This window comes from Lampris incognitus, chromosome 12, assembly GCF_029633865.1.
Source record: "Lampris incognitus isolate fLamInc1 chromosome 12, fLamInc1.hap2, whole genome shotgun sequence".
Lineage (NCBI taxonomy): Eukaryota > Metazoa > Chordata > Actinopteri > Lampriformes > Lampridae > Lampris > Lampris incognitus.
Window position 1 is genome coordinate 30,377,936 of NC_079222.1, and position 21,540 is coordinate 30,399,475.

The window sequence follows — 21,540 nt, forward strand, 5'->3', positions numbered from 1 at the left end:
TGATGCATGATCCCAAGGACAACCCTGTGTCGTGTGCACCCTGTCACTAACAGGACATTAACTATGAGGAATGTGTGTGCATGTGTGCCTGCATGCACACATGCACATGTGTTTAGATGTCTGTGTTTTTGTGTGTTTTTGTGTGCACAGCTGGCCTTATCACGTCTACACTGTCAAGCCTGCAGGAGCATGGAGCTTAGCCATGAGACTAATCATAGGACCTCTTTCACCTGCCTGCCTGACTGACCCCCCCCCTCCCACACACACACACACGCACATTACAAATTAATTGGAAATACTTATCTCCCCCTCACAACATCCCCCTTATGTCCCCATATTTTATGGCTATATAAATGCAATCCATCCATCCATCCATCCATCCATCCATCTGAAAATATTGATCTATTTCCATCCTACCTGTATATTCTTCACCTTATTATTAACAGACATTACTAGTATATATATATATATATATATATTTTTTTTTTTTTTTTTTGCAGCTTCGAAACACTCAAATTTATAATTTTACTGAACTGGTGTAAAAGACGAGATACCAAAACGCAGACTGATTAGAGTCCTTCATACAATAAACTGCTGTGCAATCAACAACACAACACCCCGCACCCTGTGAGCGTCATGGTACATAGTGGAGATGTAGGATCCATAACCCTCAACATTACTGGGTGCTCGGCAAGGCCACATGAAGCCGTGGCATGGTGTGACTGAGGCAGTAGTCCTTGTAGGACAGTAAAGCTCTACCGCATACATGTCTCTATGGCAAATAAGCAAAAGACAGCAGAGAAGATCCGACACCACAGACAGACAGCTTGGACGTTAACTAGTTGCAAAGAGTGAGCACAAGGAAGAGACAAGGAGCTGAGCCCAGCCCATCCATCCACAGCACAGAAGAGTTAAGACTAATGAAAGATTAGGAGAGGAGAGGAGAGGAGAGGAGAGGAGAGGGGAGGAGAGGGGAGGAGAGAGGAGAGGACAGGAGAGGGGAGGAGAGGGGAGGAGAGAGGAGAGGACAGGAGATTGTATATAGGTGATACAGAGATAGAAAGTGTGTGCAGATATGCCTACATGTGCAACGTGAATATGCGGATGTGTGCAGGTCTTTGAGCAGACATGTGTGCAGCAGTATATTCAGCACATGCCACGAAGAAACCCCATCCATATCCTGCTCTCAGGGTCGCGGGGATGCTGGAGCTTATCCCAGCAGTCACTGGGAGACACCCTGGACAGGCCGCCAGGCCACCACAGGGCGCATATATATATATATATATATATATATATATATATATATATATATATATATATATATATATATATATATATATATATATATGCCCTAAGAAACCCCTCTATTCTTAAAAGAGGTAAAGCAAGATAGAGAGAGGTGAGAGAGAGCGACGGAGGGGGGTGAGAGACAGAGAGAGTGAGAGAGGGGAGTGACAGAGTGAGAAGAGACAGAAAGAGAGAGAGCGAGAGAGGGGGGGAGGGACAGAGTGAGAGAAAGATGAGAGAAAGAGAGTGATAGAAAGAGAAAGAGCGAGAGAGAACGAGAGAGAGAGGGGAGTGACAGAGTGAGTGAGAGAAAGAGAGAGCGAGTGAGAGAAAGAGAGCGAGAGAGAGAGGGGAGTGACAGAGTGAGAGACAGAGAGCGAGAGAGAGAGAGGGGAGTGGCAGAGTGAGAAGAGAGAGAAAGAGAGAGAGAGAGAGCGAGAGAGAGAGAGAGGGGAGTGACAGAGTGAGAAGAGAGAGAAAGAGAGAGAGAACGAGAGAGAGAGGGGAGTGACAGAGTGAGTGAGAGAAAGAGAACGAGTGAGAGAAAGAGAGAGAGCGAGAGAGAGAGAGAGGGGGGAGTGACAGAGTGAGAGAGAGAGAGAGAGAGCGAGAGAGGGGAGTGACAGAGTGAGAAGAGAGAGAAAGAGAGAGAGAGAGAGAGAGAGAGAGAGAGAGAGAGAGAGAGAGAGAGAGAGAGAGAGAGAGAGAGAGAGAGAGAGAGAGAGAGAGAGAGAGAGAGAGCGAGAGAGAGAGAGAGGGGGGAGTGACAGAGTGAGAAGAGAGAGAAAGAGAGAGAGAGCGAGAGAGAGGGGGGAGTGACAGTGAGTGAGAGAGAGAGAGAGAGAGCACTGAATCCTTGCTGCCACATTTCATGAGGTTATGTGCAGGTGAAGGACGGACGTCCTTTAGTGATTCAGAAGCAGTTTTCGCCTAAGTCCAGGTTCCACCTGTCATCAAGTATCAAATTCAAACCCCGAGATGTGTCTTAAAGTAGGACGGTTGGAGAGGAGGAGAGGTGCGATGAATGAGCGCTTTCCAAAGAAATCTCATGTAGGCTATTTTAGAAAATTCAAACATGGTAGGCTATAGTCATAGTTAAAAAAAAAGTGAGCGTGTATCTGTGGCAATTATTTACTGTTCTCTTTCTCCCTTTCTCGCTGTCTCAGTGGAGCCATAATGGACCCTCAATGAAGCGTCGTGAGTCTGAATGTTTTGTCTGTCAAGGTGGCATAGCAACACCAGCATGTTAACACACGATGCACCGCATATAAAGACTTAAAATACGGGATATTTAAACGCAAACACCTGCGCACAAACTCGATCACCCACTGGGAGAGTGGCGTCACACAGCTGGGAGGACAGCCGCGTCTTCGCTCCACTCAAGGTCATTCCGATGGCCTGCGTACGAAGCAGCGTCCGCTGTGTGGCGACGCGTCCTGCCGCGGATCTCGTGTCCGGTCCTCACCTGGACGCGTCGTTCTCGTCCGCGACGTGGTGCGGTTCGCGGCTAATTTGGGATTTTGCCCGAGTCATAGGTCATCACGCGTGGGGGGGGGGGGGTTGGTCAAGCCTTCCTGGCTGACTAATAGCTGCTGCGGATGCGGGATTTAGGGGATTTAAAATCCGCGTCTCGGCATACTGTACGTGCAGCTGCCGTGAGTCATTGAGCAGGACTCCCTGCTTTGCACCAAATGGTGGAATACCGCTAAATAAACTGACGATGGATTCACTGATGTCTCTGAGTGGGTCGATACCATGTGATCGCGGAGAACGACCGGATTAATTGTAACGATTGATAAGAGGGCCCGATCATTCATCCGGCCGGGTGCGAGGGCAGAGAGCATCATCACTGATTCGGAAGTCGATCCAACAAGACAAGAGAGCCGCTCTTGTTTGTCAACCCTGAATGACGGTGAAGCCCAAATGATACGTTGCTTCAAGCAGATCCCCAAACCGCAGCGGATTTGTACTGTACAGGGCAGGCTTACAACCCAACTAAGCTGCGCGACGCACGGTCCGAGTACAGTTTCCCCCCTACGTGACTTTTGTCACAACAAAGCCTCATTCACAACGTCAACCACAACCCCGACACAAATCTGAGGTGTACGTGGTGGAGTCATTTAAAATGCGCCAGACGAGTGGGGGTCCCAATGCAGATTTTAGATCACCCCATACCCACCGGTGGCTTCTCATTTACCGTCTGGGCTACAAAGATTTTGACAGAATGAGGGACAATTTGGGCGCAGTTCTTGATTTATCACTCCACACACACACACACACACACACACACACACACACACACACACACACACACACACACACACACACACACACACACACACACACACACACACACACACACACACACACACACACACACACACACAATGCAGACTGGTCCGGGATGCATCCAGACGGTGCCAGACGAATGCGCTTGAAACGTTGCAACGCCGGACGATCTGCAGATGTGACAAAACGCACGGACGCACCTGTGCCACAGAAACACACATGTGTTTGTGATTACGTGTTGGCAAATTGTGAGCGTAGAGTGGAAATCATTCGGGGATCCTCTGTGTTGAAGCCGAGGCTTATCTGTAGCCCACAATACGGCGACCCTAAAGTTACTTCATTCGGGTCGGTCCGACGAGGCAGGTCCGCCTAGACTCCGGTGTAGACCGCAATGCTCGGGTGGCTGTGCGACGAGTAGCCCACAGTCGAGTATAGGCTGTAGGACGGGACTCACCTAACTTTTGCTGCCACAGACGATATCGCATCGTTCCTTAAATTCTTCCTTTTGGACACGGCGGTTCCCATGCTGGCATGGAAACGACGCGGACGAGAAAACAGCTCATGCCAAAGACCCACGGGACGGAGGGACGCGGCACGAAAACACTGTAAAAGGGGTCTGAGGGATATCCCGGGAAGGACGACAGAATTCCTTTAAGTTGTACTGGAAACTCATGTGTTCTCACAGGCTCGTTGAGAAAATAAAGCAAACGAGCGAACAAACAAAAACATAACGATAACTGAAGAAGGCGGTCTGGTGATGCAATGTTGACGATACGAACGACCACAGCCTTTCTCCCTCTCTCTTCAAGGTGCCGTCAGTGTGCGTAATGTGGCAGCGCTCTGCCAACGTGTGTCGACAGCATACACAGACAAGCACTTATCCCCCCCCCACACCTCCTTCTCATTGATCTAAAAATGGGATGGGAGGGTGGGAGTGGATTAAACCGATTGTGGCATCATGGTCATTGGTGTGTGTGCACACTGAAGAGGCAGGGTGCTGAGGAGCGGTCCCGATTGCCTCCCTTCTCAATGAATTCAATCGCAAGAGTCAGAGCTTACAGTGTTAACGCATGGTGTAACTGCAGGGTTCCCCAATTTGCTTTCCTCAAGGGCTAAACCAACGACCAAACGTCCCCCCCCCCCATTGCGTCAGCATAAGTTGTGCAGATGTGGTTGCTGTTATAGGGATTATTATTATCATCATTATTATTTTTATTTCATTATTATTATTATTATTATTATTATTATTATTAGTAGTAGTAGTAGTGGTGGTGGTGGTGGTAGTAGTAGTAGTAATAATTTAGGCTTGGAATTTTTTTTACTTTTAAAAAAAACTCTAATAAAATGCCACAAATTCACAGCAGCTTTGAAACAAAGAATCATAGAAAAAAACTTAACAAGACAGAAATTACATCATCTAAAATATTACTAAGCACCAATTCATCATCCATCACTGAACAAATGTCATCATTATAAGACCACTGATGTACAAACGCAACCATGGTATTCATTAGTTTATGAAATTTCAAATCAATCAAAACTCTGGCTTTTACAAGACAGGTGAACACAGAGACTATTTCTTCACACAGTTTCTATTCTGTCTTGTTCTTGCTGGTGACATATTGTATATATTGTTTATATTGGTGATATATTGGTGATATATTGGGAATCTTAAAAGTCTGTGCCGAAGGTCACAAAAGAACAAAAAAATGCACTCGAAACAAAATAAGTCCAAAACCAACCATTTAATTATGCAAAAATTGTCAAAATAAATGGATGCCCATTCATCAATCAGTGAGAGAAGTGAGAGCGATGGGATGAGGAAATCCTTCTGATGTCGGGCCTGTTTTCTGTTGTGGCAAGCCTGAGGCACTGGCCAAGATGTGCATTGGAGAGTCTGGTTCTTTCCTGGTTCTTGATAGAGTTCATTGAAGAAAACGACGACTCGCATATGTACATGGAGGGGAAACTTGTGAGTAGGAGCATTGCAATAGCTCTCATGTTTTTGAATCGAGCTTGGGGAACCACGTTGATCCAAAAGTCACTCACCCCAACGTCCTTGTGTTGTGCTTTGAGCAAATCAGATGTTCCCATCTCCAAGACCTTTATCTGAAGAGTTGGCTCATCTATGGAAGGTACCAGCCTTTTAGCCTCTGCAGTCCACTGGCCATCAGCCAAAATGGAGAACGACTGTCCAAGGAAGAGGAGCATGTCACCTGAGAGTTTAGAGGAGCTGTCATATCGCTACTTGACGTTTTCTGTCAGGCTTATCGCGAAATCCTTCATCGCTGGATCCTCCCCTATTTCGTTCTTCTCGCAATGCTCCCGCAGACGTGGACAGTGCAACTTTCTCCCGCGAATGTCTCTCTCCAAAAGGTTCAGCTTTGACCGGGAAGCTTCATCCGCCTCGTACATGTCTGCAACAGTGTTGTTCTTGTCTTGTAATTGCAGATTAAGGTGATTTAGATCAGACATGATGTCACACAAAAAATAACATATGCCATCACCTCATTGTCACTTAAAATCCTCTTGATATTCTTGGGCTTTTTTTGGCTCCACAGTCCAGATAAAAATGATACAAGTTCATGGAGCAGGTCACACACCCTCTCCAACACATGGCCTTTGCTCAGCCAGCGAACATCATCATGCAGCAAAAGATCCTTCACTTCATTTCCTCCAGCAATGCTCTGAAATGGGAATGTTGCAAACTAAAACTCTTGCAAACGACATTTACCAGTCTCATCACAGTATCCAATGCCTCTTTCATTTCCCCATACGGTTTAGTGCACAACACTGATTTGTGAATAATGAAATGAAATGCTAAGAGCGCTGGGTTAACAGCAGCAGGCCTGCTTACCAAGCCCTTGTGTTGTCCCAAATTCAAGCCATTCTTTTCAAAGAACTGTGTTCATTCATTAAATATGATACCCCCGGTTGTGCACACAGGCAGAGGAAGAAAACAAAGTAGCTCCTCCTGAAAGGTCTTTCCATCAAAAAATCTTGCGAACACAGATAGCTGTCCCGTCCTTAGTCACAGGACGAGTTTATGGCTAGTGATATGGCTTCTGCTTTCTTCAAGCTGAGCTACTGTTTTAAGTGTCCAAGAAATTGATGCTTGCTCAAATGTTTCTAAAGTCAAATTTATCTGTATAGCCCTAACATATAATTTCGTCCCACAGGGCTTTAAAATAACATGTATATTCTGTGCAATGCACGATGCCCCCTATCGTTGACCCTTGATTCATGAGGATAAGCATAATGGGAAGAAAAGTTTTTATTTTATTTCATTAATTTTTAATCTTTCAACAAAAATTGGGAACTTGCAAAAACAAAATCAGAAATCCAAAAAGGACACACAGATACATCTCATCACCCACCCCCATCAAGTCACCCCCCATAGATTTTCACTAAGTGGGTCCCAGAAAGAAAGCCATTTATCTAAAACCAAGAATTCTTGCGGTCTAATATGGAGCAAGCTAATAGTTCAGACAAACTAACCTACCATAGAGGTCATCATCAAAGGTACGGGAGCATATACAATGAATCCATGTCGACTCATCTTGCAAGATCACAAGTCTTGCCTATAATTTTGCATGTGAACTAAGATTGTTTCATCTTAGTATCATTGGTGCTGACATGGAAAAAAATGCTGCAGTTTCTGGTGTATGTCTTGTGCCTCTATCTCCTGTTTCTGCCTATGCCCCCTAAGATTAAGTTCAGCGTCGGTAGCTCTGGCGCCAGGTAAAAGCGAACATCAGCTGTGTGTGTGACATTCTTCTGTAAGAAGTCGGGTTGTTGTGAAGCGTCTAGTGTGTTGGTGTAGTGTGCTGTGCCTGTCATTTCTCACTCTCAACCTTCACCGCTGACTAGCAGAAATGCAAACAGGAGAGCCGAGCGCCTAAGTCTCTCCCTGTCAGTACATAGCCTCTCCAACAGCAAGACCTATGCAGTGCCTTCTCGTGGCGACACACCGTAACTGGGAACACCTTGGACCCTGGCTGAACGACAAGGGACCTTTTGCCAGCATAATGTTGTTTTCCAGAGGGGTATCACATATATATTAAGCAAGCACACTCATTGTATTAATACAACAATGAAATTAACTGTGACGACGGGGGTCTCAATATTTGGCGAGATCAGTACTCTAAAATTTAACTGTGAGATTTATGTTCCGTATAGGGATGCCATTCCAGTTTATCTATCAAGTGAAGTTTTAGAGAGGTGTAGCATGGTCACGCAGGAAGATGTAAAGTTATTAGGCAAGCATTGTTATTGTATTACTACAACACTGAAATCTACAGCGATAAAGGGGTTTGGACATTCGGCTTGATCAGCAATCTGAAGATAGAGATCATGACATAAATCTACAGTGAAATATTAAAACATTTTGCCCCGTGTGAGGCTTGAACTCACGACCTTCAGATTATGAGACTGACGCGCTGCCTACTGCGCCAACGAGGCTTGGGCAAACACTTTAGCTATAGTCTCAAAACAAGTGAAAAACGGTCCCTTAACTAAGCAACGTATCCAAGCACTGTCTGGTTAGAGAAGCTTAAAGCCAGATATTTCCTAACTGTTGTAAGCAGTGAGACATAACATGCGCTCATATCAAAACTCACATCAGTTGTGAGACGGTTAGCTGTTCTCTTATGCAGCAGATTTTACGAAATAATTAGGACACTTTGTTTTCGCTGCTTCTCTATATGCATCATATTTGATTGGAATTGCTTCAGTAGCAGATCAACAGCACACTAACAGCTGCGCATACGTTTATAAAGAAGCTCTTTCTGATGTTTGAAATTGACACCTGAACACAGACTTGAACCTTCTACTGTCAGATTAAAAGTCGGGTGCTCTTCCATCTGAGCTACTCAGGCCCTTCTCCAGTCTTAAGTATCCAAGAAATTAATGCTTGCCCAAATGTTTCTCATGTCAAATTTATCTGTAGAGCACAAAATTATAATTTAGACCCAGAGGGCTTTAAAATAACAATTAACTTCTGTGCAACGATGCCCCCTATCGTTGACCCTCGATTGCATTAATTTTGAATCTTTCAACAAGTTCCAAGTTGGGAAATTGCACGGACAAACTCAGAACTCCAAAAAGGAGAAACAGGTAAATCTCATTACCCACCCCCATCAAGTCACCGCAATAGATTTCCACTTTGTTGGTTCCAGAAAGAAAGCCATTTATCTAAAAGCAAGATTCCCTGCTGTCTCTAAAATGGAGCAAGCCAACAGCTCAGACAACGTAATCTAACATAGGCACATCATTATCCCTCAAAGATGTGGGAGCAGATACAGTGAATCCATGTCGACTCATCTTTCTGGCAAGATCACAAGTCTTGGCAATGCTTTTCTTTGTGACCTACGATTGTTTCATCTTAGTATAATTTTAGCTGACATAAAAAAATGCTGCAGTTTCTGGTGTATGCATCTTGTGCCTCGATCTCCTTTTTCTGCCTATACAGCACCCTAAGTTTTCCTTCAGCGTCGGCAGATCTGGCCCAAGTAAAAGCGAACATTAGCTGGGTTTAACGTTGCCGGTAATATAGTCACCTATCACTAGCATGTTTTGTTTAGTGGTGGTTGAGCGGACTTGCAAAAACAGAGGAACACTGTGCACTGAGGAAGGGTGACTGCAAACCAAGCCACACAGCCGACAGGTGGGGCAGGGGAGCGAGCCTATCCCGCGGGACCGGCAAAACCCAAGTTTAATTCGTTTATGTGGCTAAGCTATCGCTAGCACTGTCGCAGACGCCAGTGGAATTACTATGAGGCCTAGGCTTTAAGGTATATCGACTGCCAATCACATCGAACCTAATAGAATGAAGATCCTCTTGCTGACAGACGGACAAGTCTCTCTAAGAGAAACAACCTATCAAAGAGGAGAGCCCTGCTAGAACGAGAAATTTCAACACAGCTAGAAAAGTTCACAGTAAAAGGTAAAGAGCTAAGCTAACCAGTAAAGTGCTAAGCTAACCTCTGTCTCATTTGGTGAATATGCTATTTAATGAATGCTTATAGCCAAGGGATGCTTAACACTAGTTTAAGATCACATCGCCACACAAATATGTGTGAAATACAAGGTACTGCGTGAGGTACTTCGTTGGTGTGCTAGGAGAATTAGCTCAAGTGGTAGAGTGCTCACTTAGCATGCGAGAGGTAGCGGGTTCGACGCCTGCATTCGCCGGTGAGGAATTGGCTGAGTCTTGTCTGCATTCTATTTGAGAAGGCCTCTTAAGGCACTTACAATTATCACCACTTTAATGACGGCGGGTCCTAAATGACCCTTAAGACAGGGGCAGTATACAGAATGTGTGGACAACACAAGGGTTAACTGTGAGATTTATCCTACGATGTAGGGGTGCCAATCCAGTTTATCTATTCAGTGCACCTTTGCCAGCATGCTGTTGTTTCCCAGAGGGCTATCACATAGCCATATGTTAAGCAAGCATACTTATTGTATTTCTACAACAATGAAATTAACTGTGACGACGGAGGTCTCAATATTTGGCGAGATCAGTACTCTGAAATTTAACTGTGAGATGTATGTTTTGTATAGGGATGCCATTCCAGTTTATCTATTTAGTGAAGCTTTGCTCTGATTTTAGAGAGGTGTAGCATGGTAACGCAGGACGATGTAAAGTTATCAGGCAAGCATCGTTATTGAATTTCTACAACACTGAAATATACAGCGATAACGGGGTTTGGACATTTTGCTTGATCTGCAATCTGAAGATAGAGATCATTACACAAATCTACAGCGAACCATTAAAACATTTTGCCCCGTATGAGGGTTGAACTCACGACCTTCAGATTATGAGACTGACGCGCTGCCTACTGCGCCAACGAGGCTAGGGTCAAAGCATCAGCTACAGTCCTAAAACACATGAAAAACTGTCCCACAACTAGCCAACGTCTTCAAACAATGTCTTGTTAAAGCAGCTTAAAACCAGGGATTTCTCATCTGTTGTAAGCATTGAGAAATAACATGCACTCATACCAAAACTCACATCAGGTGTGAGATGGTGTGCAGGTCTCTTTTGCAGCAGATTGTACGAGACAATCAAGTCACTTTGTTTTCGCTGCTTCTCTGTGTGCTCCACATTTGATTGAAGTTGCTTCTGTAGCAGATCACCAGGGGCCTCATGTATAAATCCTTACTATGGGCAAATTTGTTCTTGCACAACCATGGGATTTTTTTTAGCCCTGACGTTTGTCTCAGAGACCAGTTTAGAACTTGGGCAACCCCTGAACACTGATGTCTTTGCAGGCCTGGTTTATTGCTCATTGCAAGAGGTAGACAATAGATGTTAGGATGAAGGCATTACAAACAACCGTCATGCTTTGCCTCTGCCTGTTAAACAAACTTGAAGGGCTAAAACATTCCATGGGTGTGTAAGAACAAAGGACACTAGAACCTGTGCGTACTTTTATAAAGAAACTCTTCAGCAGCTGGACTTCAATTAATGGGGAATTTATGACGTGTGAAAAAAAATGCCTGATCAGAGACTTGAACTGTTGACCCTAACTTTGAAAGTCTAACGCGCTTCCGTCTGAGCTACTCAGATAGTTCCTACAATCTTAACTCTCCAAGAAATTTATCCTTAGCCAAATGTTCCTCATGTTAAATTTATGTATATAGCCCTAAATTAAGTCCAAGAGGGCTTCCTATTTTTTCGCCCTGTTAAAGGTTGTTTTTTTTAGGGAGTTGTTCCTTATCCGATGAGAGGGTTTAAGAACAGGATGCTGTGTTGCTGTTAAACTCACTGAGGCAAATTTGTAATTTGTGATATTGGGCTATGCAAATAAAATTGACTTGACTTGACTTTAAAATAACAATTACCTTCAGTGCAATGTACGATTCTCCCTATCGTTGACATGTCAGTGCAGAATGTCCAAACCCGTTATTGCTGACCATTTCAGTGTTCTAGAAATACAATAACGATGCTTGTCAAATACTGTTACATGTTCCTGCGTGACAATGCTGTACCTTTTTAAAATCAGAGCAACATTGAGCTGGAAAGATAAACTGGATTAGCAGCCTTATACGGAACATAAATCTGGTAGTTGCACTTCACAGTACTGATCAACATAAATATCGAAAGCCTATCGTTACAGTTCGTTTCAGTGTTGTAGAAATACCATAATAATGCTTAATTAAGATATAACTATGTGACAACCATCTACAAAACAGCAAAATGCTGGCTAAGCTGAAATGGCAGCCTTTTAAAGTAGATAAGTCTTGCAGTTAAAGTGACAACGATTGTTGCAGTCTTATGACGCTTCGCAGACGTAACACGGACAACTCTCATCCAACTCATCTGGAAAACGCGAGCATCGATGCCACTATCTCTTGGAGCCTTAGACTTGAAGTCAGCCCATTAGGTTTGCGACAGTGCGAATTATAGCTTAGCCATATCAGCCAATGAAGCTTTGTTTATCCTGGTCGCGCAGGGTAGGAGCGCTCCCCTGCACAAGCTGTGCGGACTAATGTGCAGTCTCTCCTCCTCAGTGCAAAGTGTTACTCTGTTTTTGCTTGTCCTCTCAGCCACCATTAAACAAAACACGCTAGTACTAGTAGGCGAATGGTTGATGCTAGATCCAACGGGTTGTAGGCACGGAAGTTGCTGTGATTGGCTGTTGCGTCAGCCAATACACAGCGCGGAACCTAGAAGCGCACTGACTTGAAACAAATGATGCGTACTGAAACATTTAGCTAGCTAGCTTACAACGGATCTTAACGTTGCCAGATCAAACTGTAATGATAGCTAACGCTACCGCTTGCGAACAATGGAAATTCAAAAAGACTTTAAACCCTAACCAACAACCAATCACGTCTACTCCCGTGCCTACACCCCGTTGGATCTAGCATCAACCTAGGCAAATCAATTACCGGCTACTTTAATCCTAGCATGGCCAGCTAATGTGCGCTTTTACCTAAGGCCAGTGCTACCAACACTGAAGGTAATCTTAGGGTGCTAGCATGCCATAGGCAGAAACAGGAGAGCGAGGAACATAATGCACACACTAGAAACTCGTCTTTTTTTCATGTCAGCGTCAACGACACTAAATTAAACAATGTTAGGTGACACAGAGAAACCTAGCTAAGACTTTTGACCTTGCCAGAAAGATGAGTCGACATGGATTCCTTATTTCTGGTCCCCAACCTTTGACGGATCGTGATGAGTTCTACGGTAGATTATTGTCTCCCAACTGTTGGCTTGCTTCTATTCAGACCGAGCAAGGAATCTTGATTTTTGCTAACTGGCTTAATTTTTTTGACCCACCAAAAGGAAATTGATGGGGGTGGATAGTAGAATTTATATGTTTCTCCTGTTGGATTTCCGATTTTGTTTGCTCAAGTTTACAATTTGGACATTGATGAAAGTTTAAAATAAATGACATTTTAAAAAAGCTGTTTTTTCCAGTTACGTTTTTCCTCATCTGAATGGAGGGTCAAAGGATAGGGGGTATCATATATTGCACAGAAAGCAATTTTGATTTTAATGCCCTCTGGGACTAAATTATAATTTAGGGCTATACAGAATTTGACTTGAGATACATTTCAATTTGACTCGAGATACATTTCAGCAATGACCAATTTCTTTCGCACTTAACGTTGCTAGAAGGGCTTAGGTTGCTCAGATGATAAAGCATCAGGCTTTTAATCTGAGGGTCCAAGGTTCAAGTCCCAGGCGTTTTTTTAAAAGGTTAGGGGAGACCTCACTAATTTTAGTGCAGCTGCTCAAGAATTTCTTTATAAACGTATGCACAGTTGCTAGTGTCCTGACGAACTTCTACCCAAGCAACTCCAATCAAATGTGGTGCACATAGAAGACCAGCGTAAACAATGTGACATCAACGTCTTGTCAAATATGCTGAAAAAGAAGCCATTAGATTATGTCACGCTTGTTATGAGGTTTGATATGGCCACATGCTATTTCCCACTGCTTACAACAAGCTGAACTGGATTGGCAGCTCTGTATCGTACGTTAGCCTTGCACTTAAATTGACGATAATTGTTGTAGTCTTAAATAAAGTCTTTTCCAAGTCCTCTGGAGAATGCGGGCATCGCTCCCACTACCTCTCGCATGCGAAACGAGCGCTCTACCACTTGAGCTAATTCCCCTCATACAACAACAAAGGACCCCATTCAGTAGGGCTTATTTAAAGTTACAATTATGATGTGAAATAAACCTTACTGAAAACGATAATGATGAGTTCTACGGTAGATTACTGCCTCACAACTGTTAGCTTGCTGCTATTCAGCCCAAGCAAGGACAATTGATTTTTAATAACTGGCTTTCTTTTTTCAGTTACGTTTTTCCTCATCTGAATTGAAGGTCAAAGGATAGGGGGCGTCATACAATGCACAAAAAGTAATTTTGATTTCAAAGCCCTCGGGGGCTAAATTACAATTTAGGGCTATACAGATAAATTTGACTTGAGATACATTTCAGCAATCACCAATTTCTTGGGCACTTAAGATAACTGGAATGGCCTGGGTAGCTCAGACGGTAGAACATCAGACTTTTAATCTGAGGGTCCAGGGTTCAAGTCCCTGTTCAGGCGTTTGTTTCGAAGTTCAGAGGAGTTTTCGCTAACTAAAGTACAAGAGGTTCTTTATAAACGTAGCTAGTGTCCTAATGAACTGCTACTTAAGCAACTCCAATCAAATGTGGTGCACATAGAAGAGCAACAGATATATAGTGACATGAACATTTTGTCAAATATGCTGAAGTCATTAAAGTATGTCACACTTGTTATGAGGTTTGATATGAGCATGTTATTCCCCACTGCTTACAACACTTAGAATATTAATGGCTTTGAGGTGCTTTAAAAATACCGCACTTGGAGACATTGGATAACTAGGGGACAGTTTTACATTTGTTGTGTGACTGTACCTGAACACCGTACCCTAGTTTGTTGGAGCAGTAGGCAGTGTGTCAATTTCATAATCTGAAGTTAGTGAGTTCTACCCTCATACAGCCAGAATGGTTTTATAATTCGCTGTAGATTTGTGTTATGACCTCTTATGTTCAGATTACTGATGAAGCACAATGTCCAAACCCGTTATTGCTGATCATTTCAGTGTTCTAGAAATACAGTAATGATGCGTGTCCAATACCGTTACATCTTCCTGCGTGACAATGCTCTACCTCTTTAAAATCAGAGTAAAATTGTGCTGGATAGATAAACTGGATTAGCAGCCTTATACGGAACATAAGTCTCGTAGTTACACTTCACAGTGCTGATACACATAAATATTGAAAGCCTTTCGTCACAATTAATTTCAGTGTCGTAGAAATACAATAAGTATGCTTGCTGAACATATAACTATGTGACACCCATCTACAAAACAGCAAAACGTTGGCTAAAGTGAACCTCTATATAGTAGGTAAGTCTTGCAGTTAAGTTGACAATAATTGTTGTAGTCTTAAAAGGCCTACGTAAACATAACACAGACACGTCTCTTCCAACTCCTCTGAAAAACGCGGACATCGATCCGGCTGCCTCACATGCGAAGCGAGCTTTCTACCACTTGAGCTAATTCCTCTCACACAGCAACACAGAACAGCACTCGGTAGGGCATATTTCACGTTACAACAATGAATAAACCCTACAGGAAACGATAATGATGAGTTCTATGGTATCTTACTGCTTCACAACTGTTGGCTTGCTGCTGTTCAGACCAAGATAGCACCCTTGGTTTTTAATAACTGGCTTTATTTTTTTGACCCACAAAAAGGAAATGTATGGAGGTGAATTGATGGGGGATGGGTAGTGGGATTTATATGTGTCTACTGTTTGGATTTCTGATTTTGTATGCACAAGTTTACAATTTGGAACTTGATGAAGGTTCAAAATAAATGAAATAAAAAAAAAACCTTTTTTCCCAGTTACGTTTTTCCTCATCTGAATTGAAGGTCAAAGGATAGGGGGCATCATACAATGCACAAAAAGTAATTTTGATTTTTAAGCCCTCTGTGACTAAATTATAATTTTGGGCTATACATATAAATGTGACTTGATATTTCAGCAATCAGCCATTTCTTGGGCACTTAAGGTTACTGGAAGTGTCTGGGTAGCTCAGACAGTAGAGCAACAGCCTTTTAATCTGAGGGTCCAGGCTTCAAGTCTCTGTTCAAGCGTTTGTTTCGAACTTCAGAGGAGTTTTCACTAACTAAAGTACAAGATGTTCTTTATAAACGTAGCTAGTGTCCTGATGAACTGCTACTTAAGCAACTCCAATCAAATGTGGTGCACATAGAAGAGCAACAGATATAAAGTGACATGAACATTTTGTCAAATATGCTGAAGTCATTAAAGTATGTCACACTTGTTATGAGGTTTGATATGAGCATGTTATTCCCCACTGCTTACAACACTTAGAATATTAATGGCTTTGAGGTGCTTTAAAAATACCGCACTTGGAGACATTGGATAACTAGGGGACAGTTTTACATTTGTTGTGTGACTGTACCTGAACACCGTACCCTAGTTTGTTGGAGCAGTAGGCAGTGTGTCAATTTCATAATCTGAAGTTAGTGAGTTCTACCCTCATACAGCCAGAATGGTTTTATAATTCGCTGTAGATTTGTGTTATGACCTCTTATGTTCAGATTACTGATGAAGCACAATGTCCAAACCCGTTATTGCTGATCATTTCAGTGTTCTAGAAATACAGTAATGATACGTGTCCAATACCGTTACATCTTCCTGCGTGACAATGCTCTACCTCTTTAAAATCAGAGTAAAATTGTGCTGGATAGATAAACTGGATTAGCAGCCTTATACGGAACATAAGTCTCGTAGTTACACTTCACAGTGCTGATACACATAAATATTGAAAGCCTTTCGTCACAATTAATTTCAGTGTCGTAGAAATACAATAAGTATGCTTGCTGAACATATAACTATGTGACACCCATCTACAAAACAGCAAAACGTTGGCTAAAGTGAACCTCTATATAGTAGGTAAGTCTTGCAGTTAAGTTGACAATAATTGTTGTAGTCTTAAAAGGCCTACGTAAACATAACACAGACACGTCTCTTCCAACTCCTCTGAAAAACGCGGACATCGATCCGGCTGCCTCACATGCGAAGCGAGCTTTCTACCACTTGAGCTAATTCCTCTCACACAGCAACACAGAACAGCACTCGGAAGGGCATATTTCACGTTACAACAATGAATAAACCCTACAGGAAACGATAATGATGAGTTCTATGGTATCTTACTGCTTCACAACTGTTGGCTTGCTGCTGTTCAGACCAAGATAGCACCCTTGGTTTTTAATAACTGGCTTTATTTTTTTGACCCACAAAAAGGAAATGTATGGAGGTGAATTGATGGGGGATGGGTAGTGGGATTTATATGTGTCTACTGTTTGGATTTCTGATTTTGTATGCACAAGTTTACAATTTGGAACTTGATGAAGGTTCAAAATAAATGAAATAAAAAAAAACCTTTTTTCCCAGTTACGTTTTTCCTCATCTGAATTGAAGGTCAAAGGATAGGGGGCATCATACAATGCACAAAAAGTAATTTTGATTTTTAAGCCCTCTGTGACTAAATTATAATTTTGGGCTATACATATAAATGTGACTTGATATTTCAGCAATCAGCCATTTCTTGGGCACTTAAGGTTACTGGAAGTGTCTGGGTAGCTCAGACAGTAGAGCAACAGCCTTTTAATCTGAGGGTCCAGGCTTCAAGTCCCTGTTCAGGCGTTTGTTTCGAACTTCAGAGGAGTTTTCACTAACTAAAGTACAAGATGTTCTTTATAAACGAAGCTAGTGTCCTGATGAACTGCTACCTAAGCAACTCCAATCAAATGTGGTGCACATAGAAGAGCAACAGATATAAAGTGACATGAATTTTTTGTCAAATATGCTGAATTCATTAAAGTATGTCACACTTGTTATGAGGTTTGATATGAGCATGTTATTCCCCACTGCTTACAACACTTAGAATATTAATGGCTTTGAGGTGCTCGTGGTTACACTTCACAGTGCTGATATACATAAATATTGAAAGTCTGTCGTCACAATTAATTTCAGTGTCGTAGAAATACAATAAGTATGCTTGCTGAACATATACCTATGTGACACCCATCTACAAAACAGCAAAACGTTGGCTAAAGGGAACTTCTATATAGTAGGTAAGTCTTGCAGTTAAGTTGACAATAATTGTTGTAGTCTTAAGAGGCCTACGTAAACGTAACACAGACAAGTCTCTTCCAACTCCTCTGAAGAATGCGGGCATCGATCCCGCTGCCTCACATGCGAAGCGAGCTTTCTACCACTTGAGGTAATTCCTCTCACACAGCAACACAGAACAGCACTCAGTAGGGCATTTTTCACGTTACAACAATGACTTGAAATAAACCCTACTGGAAACGATAATGATGAGTTCTATGGTATATTACTGCTTCACAACTGTTGGCTTGCTGCTGTTCAGACCAAGATAGCACCCTTGGTTTTTAATAATTGGCTTTATTTTTTGACTCACAAAAAGGAAATGTATGGAGGTGAATTGATGGGGGATGGGTAGTGGGATTTATATGTGTCTACTGTTTGGATTTCCGATTTTGTTTGCACAAGTTTACAATTTTGAACTTGATGAAGGTTCAAAATAAATGAAATAAAAAAAACCTTTTTTCCCAGTTACGTTTTTCCTCATCTGAATCGAGGGTCAAAGGATAGGGGGCATCATACAATGCACAAAAAGTAATTTTGATTTTTAAGCCCTCTGGGACTAAATTATAATTTTGGGCTATACAGATAAATTTGACTTGAGATTTCAGCAATCAGCTATTTCTTGGGCACTTAAGGTTACTGGGAGGGCCTGGATAGCTCAGACAGTAGAGCAACAGCCTTTTAATCTGAGGGTCCAGGCTTCAAGTCACTTTTCATGCGTTTATGTCGAACTTCAGAGGAGTCTTCACGAACTAAAGTGCAGCTGCTCCAGATGTTCTTTATAAACGTAGGCAGAGTTGCTAGTATCCTGATGAACTGCTACCCAAGCAACTCCAATCAAATATAGTTTACATAGATGAGCAGCGGTTACAAAGTGACATGAACGACTTGTCATATATGCTAAAAAAGAAGTCATTAAATTATGTCACACTTGTTATGAAGTTTGATATGAGCACGTTATTTCCCACTGCTAAAAACACTAGAATATTACTGGCTTTGAGGTGCTTTAACAAGACCGCACTTGGAGATATTGGATAATTAGGGGACAGTTTTACACTTGTTATGTGACTGTACCTGAGTACTGTACCCTAGTATGTTGGAGCAGTAGGCAGTGTGTCAGTTTCATAATCTGAAGTTAGTGAGTTCAACCCTCATACAGCCAGAATGGTTTTATATTTCACTGTAGAATTGTGTCATGAACTCTTATGTTCAGATTACTGATCAAGCAGAATGTCCAAACCCGTTATTGCTGATCATTTCAGTGTTCTAGAAATACAGTAACGATGCTTGTCCAGTACCGTTACATCTTCCTGCGTGACCATGCTGTACCTCTTTAAAATCAGAGTAAAATTGCGCTAGATAGATAAACTGGATTAGCAGCCTTATACGGAACATAAGCCTCGTAGTTACACTTCACAGTACTGATATACATAAATATTGAAAGCGTGTCGTCACTGTTCATTTCAGTGTTGTAGAAATACAATAAGTATGCTTGCTGAACATATACCTATGTGACACCCATCCACAAATAATCTAATAATCTGAACTGGATTGGCAGCCCTGTATAGTAGGGAAGACTTCCAGTTAAAGTGGCAATAATAGTTGCCGTTTCAAGAAGCCTGCACAAACAAGTCTCTTCCAAATCCTCTGGAGAACGCGGACATCAATCCCGCTGCCTCTCGCATGCGAAGCGAGCGCTCTACCACTTGAGCTAATTCCTCTCCACGCGCCAACCCGTTCAGTAGGGTTTATTCACGTCATAGTTGTGTGGCGAAATGAAATTAAACTGCTGTGTTTCATCCCTTTGCTATCAGCACTCTTTAAAATGGTATACTCACTCAGTGTTGCCGAGGTTAGCTTGGCTCTTTCCCAGTCACCATAGCTCTTTGACGTTTACTGCTAACTTATTTAGCTGTGTTGAAATGTCTTGTTCTAGCTGTGCTCTCTTCTTAGATAGGTTGTCTCTCTTACATAGAGTTGCTTGTCCATCAGTAAGTGAAACTTCATTCCATAAGGTTAAACTTGACTGACACTCCATATACCTTAGAGCTTTGACCTTAAAGTCAGCCCATTACTGTTTGTGACAGTGTGAATTATAGCTTAGCCACATCAGCAAATCAAGCTTTTTTTTATCCTGGTACCGCAGGGTAGGAGTGCTGCCCTGCACTAGCTTTGCTTCCTGATTTGCAGTCTCTCCGCGTCAGTACACAGTGTGTCTCTGTTTTTGCTTGTCCTCTCAGCCACCATTAAACAAAACACGCTAGTAGTAGGCGATGGTTGATGCTAGATCCAACGGGTTGTGGGCACGGAAGTTGCTGTGATTTGCTGTTGCGTCGGCGAATAGACATCGCGGGACACAGAAACGCACTGACTTGAAAAAAATGATGTGCACTGAAACATTTAGCTAGCTAGCTTACAACTGATCTTAACATTGCCAGATCATACTTTAATGATAGCAAACATTGACGCTTGCGAAAAATAGAAATTCAAAGAGTCTAAACCCTAACCAACAATCAATCACGTCTACTTCCGTGCCTACACCCCGTTGGATCTAGCATCAACCTAGGCGAATCTATTATCGGCTACGTTAACCCTAGCATGGCCAGCTGATGTTCACTTTTACCTAAGGCCAGTTGCTGCCGACACTGAAGGTAATCTTAGGGTGCTAGCACTTCATTGGTAGAAACAGGAGAGCAAGGAACATAATGCACACACTAGAAACTCACCATTTTTTTCCATGTCAGCGCCAATGATACTAAATTAAACAATCTTGCGTGACAAATATAAAATATAGCTAAGACATGTGAAATTGCCAGAAAAATTAGTCGACATGGATTCCTTGTATCTGGTCCCCAACCTTTGAGGAATAATGATGAGTTCTACGGTAGATTACTGTCTCACAACTGTTGGCTTGCTCCTATTCAGACCAAGCAAGGAATCTTGGTTTTTACTAACTGGCTTTATTTTTGACCCACAAAAGGGAAATTTATGGGGGTGAATTGATGGGGTTGGGTGGTAGAATTTATATGTTTCTCCTGTTGGATTCCCGATTTTGTTTGTGCAAGTTTACAATTTGGACCTTGATGAAACTTCAAAATAAATGAAATTTATTTTTTTCCAATTATGCTTTTCCTCATCTGCATCGAGGGTCAAAGGATAGGGGGCGTCATACATTGCACAGAAAGTAATTTTGATTTTAATGCCCTCTGGGACAAAAATTATAATTTGGGGCTATACAGAATTTGACTTGGGATTTGACTTGAGATAAAATTCAATTTGACTTGAGATACATTTCAGCCATCAGCAACTTCTTGGGCACTTAAGGTCACTGGGAGGGCCTGGGTAGCTCAGACAGTAGAGCTTCAGACTTTGAGAGTCCAGGGTTCAAGTTCCTGTTCAGGCGTTTGTTTCAAACTTCAGAGGGGTCTTCATTAACTGAAGTTAGGCTGCTCAAAACTTCCTTTATAAACGTATTCACAGTTATAGTGTCCTGATGAACTGCTACCCAAGCAACTCCAATCGAATGTGGTGCACGTAGAAGAGCAGCGGAAACAATGTGACATCAATGTCTTGTCAAATATGCTGAAAAAGAAGCCCTTAGATTATCTCACACTCGTTATGAGGTTTGATATGACCACATGCTATTTCCCACTGCTTACAACAAGCTGAACTGGATTGGCAGCTCTGTATCGTAGGTAAGTCTTGCAATTAAATCGACAGTAATTGTAGTCTTAAGAGGCCTGTGTAAACGTAACACAGA

The 21,540-nt window shown here is 42.4% G+C and overlaps 1 protein-coding gene and 3 non-coding genes across 4 annotated transcripts in view; 1 reads left to right on the forward strand and 3 right to left on the reverse strand.

Annotated features, from left to right (window-relative positions):
• nsmfa (NMDA receptor synaptonuclear signaling and neuronal migration factor a) overlaps nt 1-4,101 on the reverse strand; it is a 41,996-nt gene extending 37,895 nt beyond the window's left edge. The window contains exon 1 of the mRNA XM_056291081.1: nt 4,031-4,101. Within this exon, the coding sequence (XP_056147056.1) occupies nt 4,031-4,101 (71 nt within the window). The remainder of the gene's footprint in view (nt 1-4,030) is intronic.
• A 3,863-nt stretch (nt 4,102-7,964) lies between these two features.
• On the reverse strand, nt 7,965-8,037 carry trnam-cau (transfer RNA methionine (anticodon CAU)). The gene has a single exon. It is a non-coding gene; the product is annotated as a tRNA-Met (tRNA).
• A 2,323-nt stretch (nt 8,038-10,360) lies between these two features.
• Nucleotides 10,361-10,433, reverse strand: trnam-cau (transfer RNA methionine (anticodon CAU)). Its single transcript has one exon. It is a non-coding gene; the product is annotated as a tRNA-Met (tRNA).
• A 3,647-nt stretch (nt 10,434-14,080) lies between these two features.
• trnak-uuu (transfer RNA lysine (anticodon UUU)) lies at nt 14,081-14,153 on the forward strand. Its single transcript has one exon. It is a non-coding gene; the product is annotated as a tRNA-Lys (tRNA).
• The last annotated feature ends 7,387 nt before the right edge of the window (nt 14,154-21,540 follow it).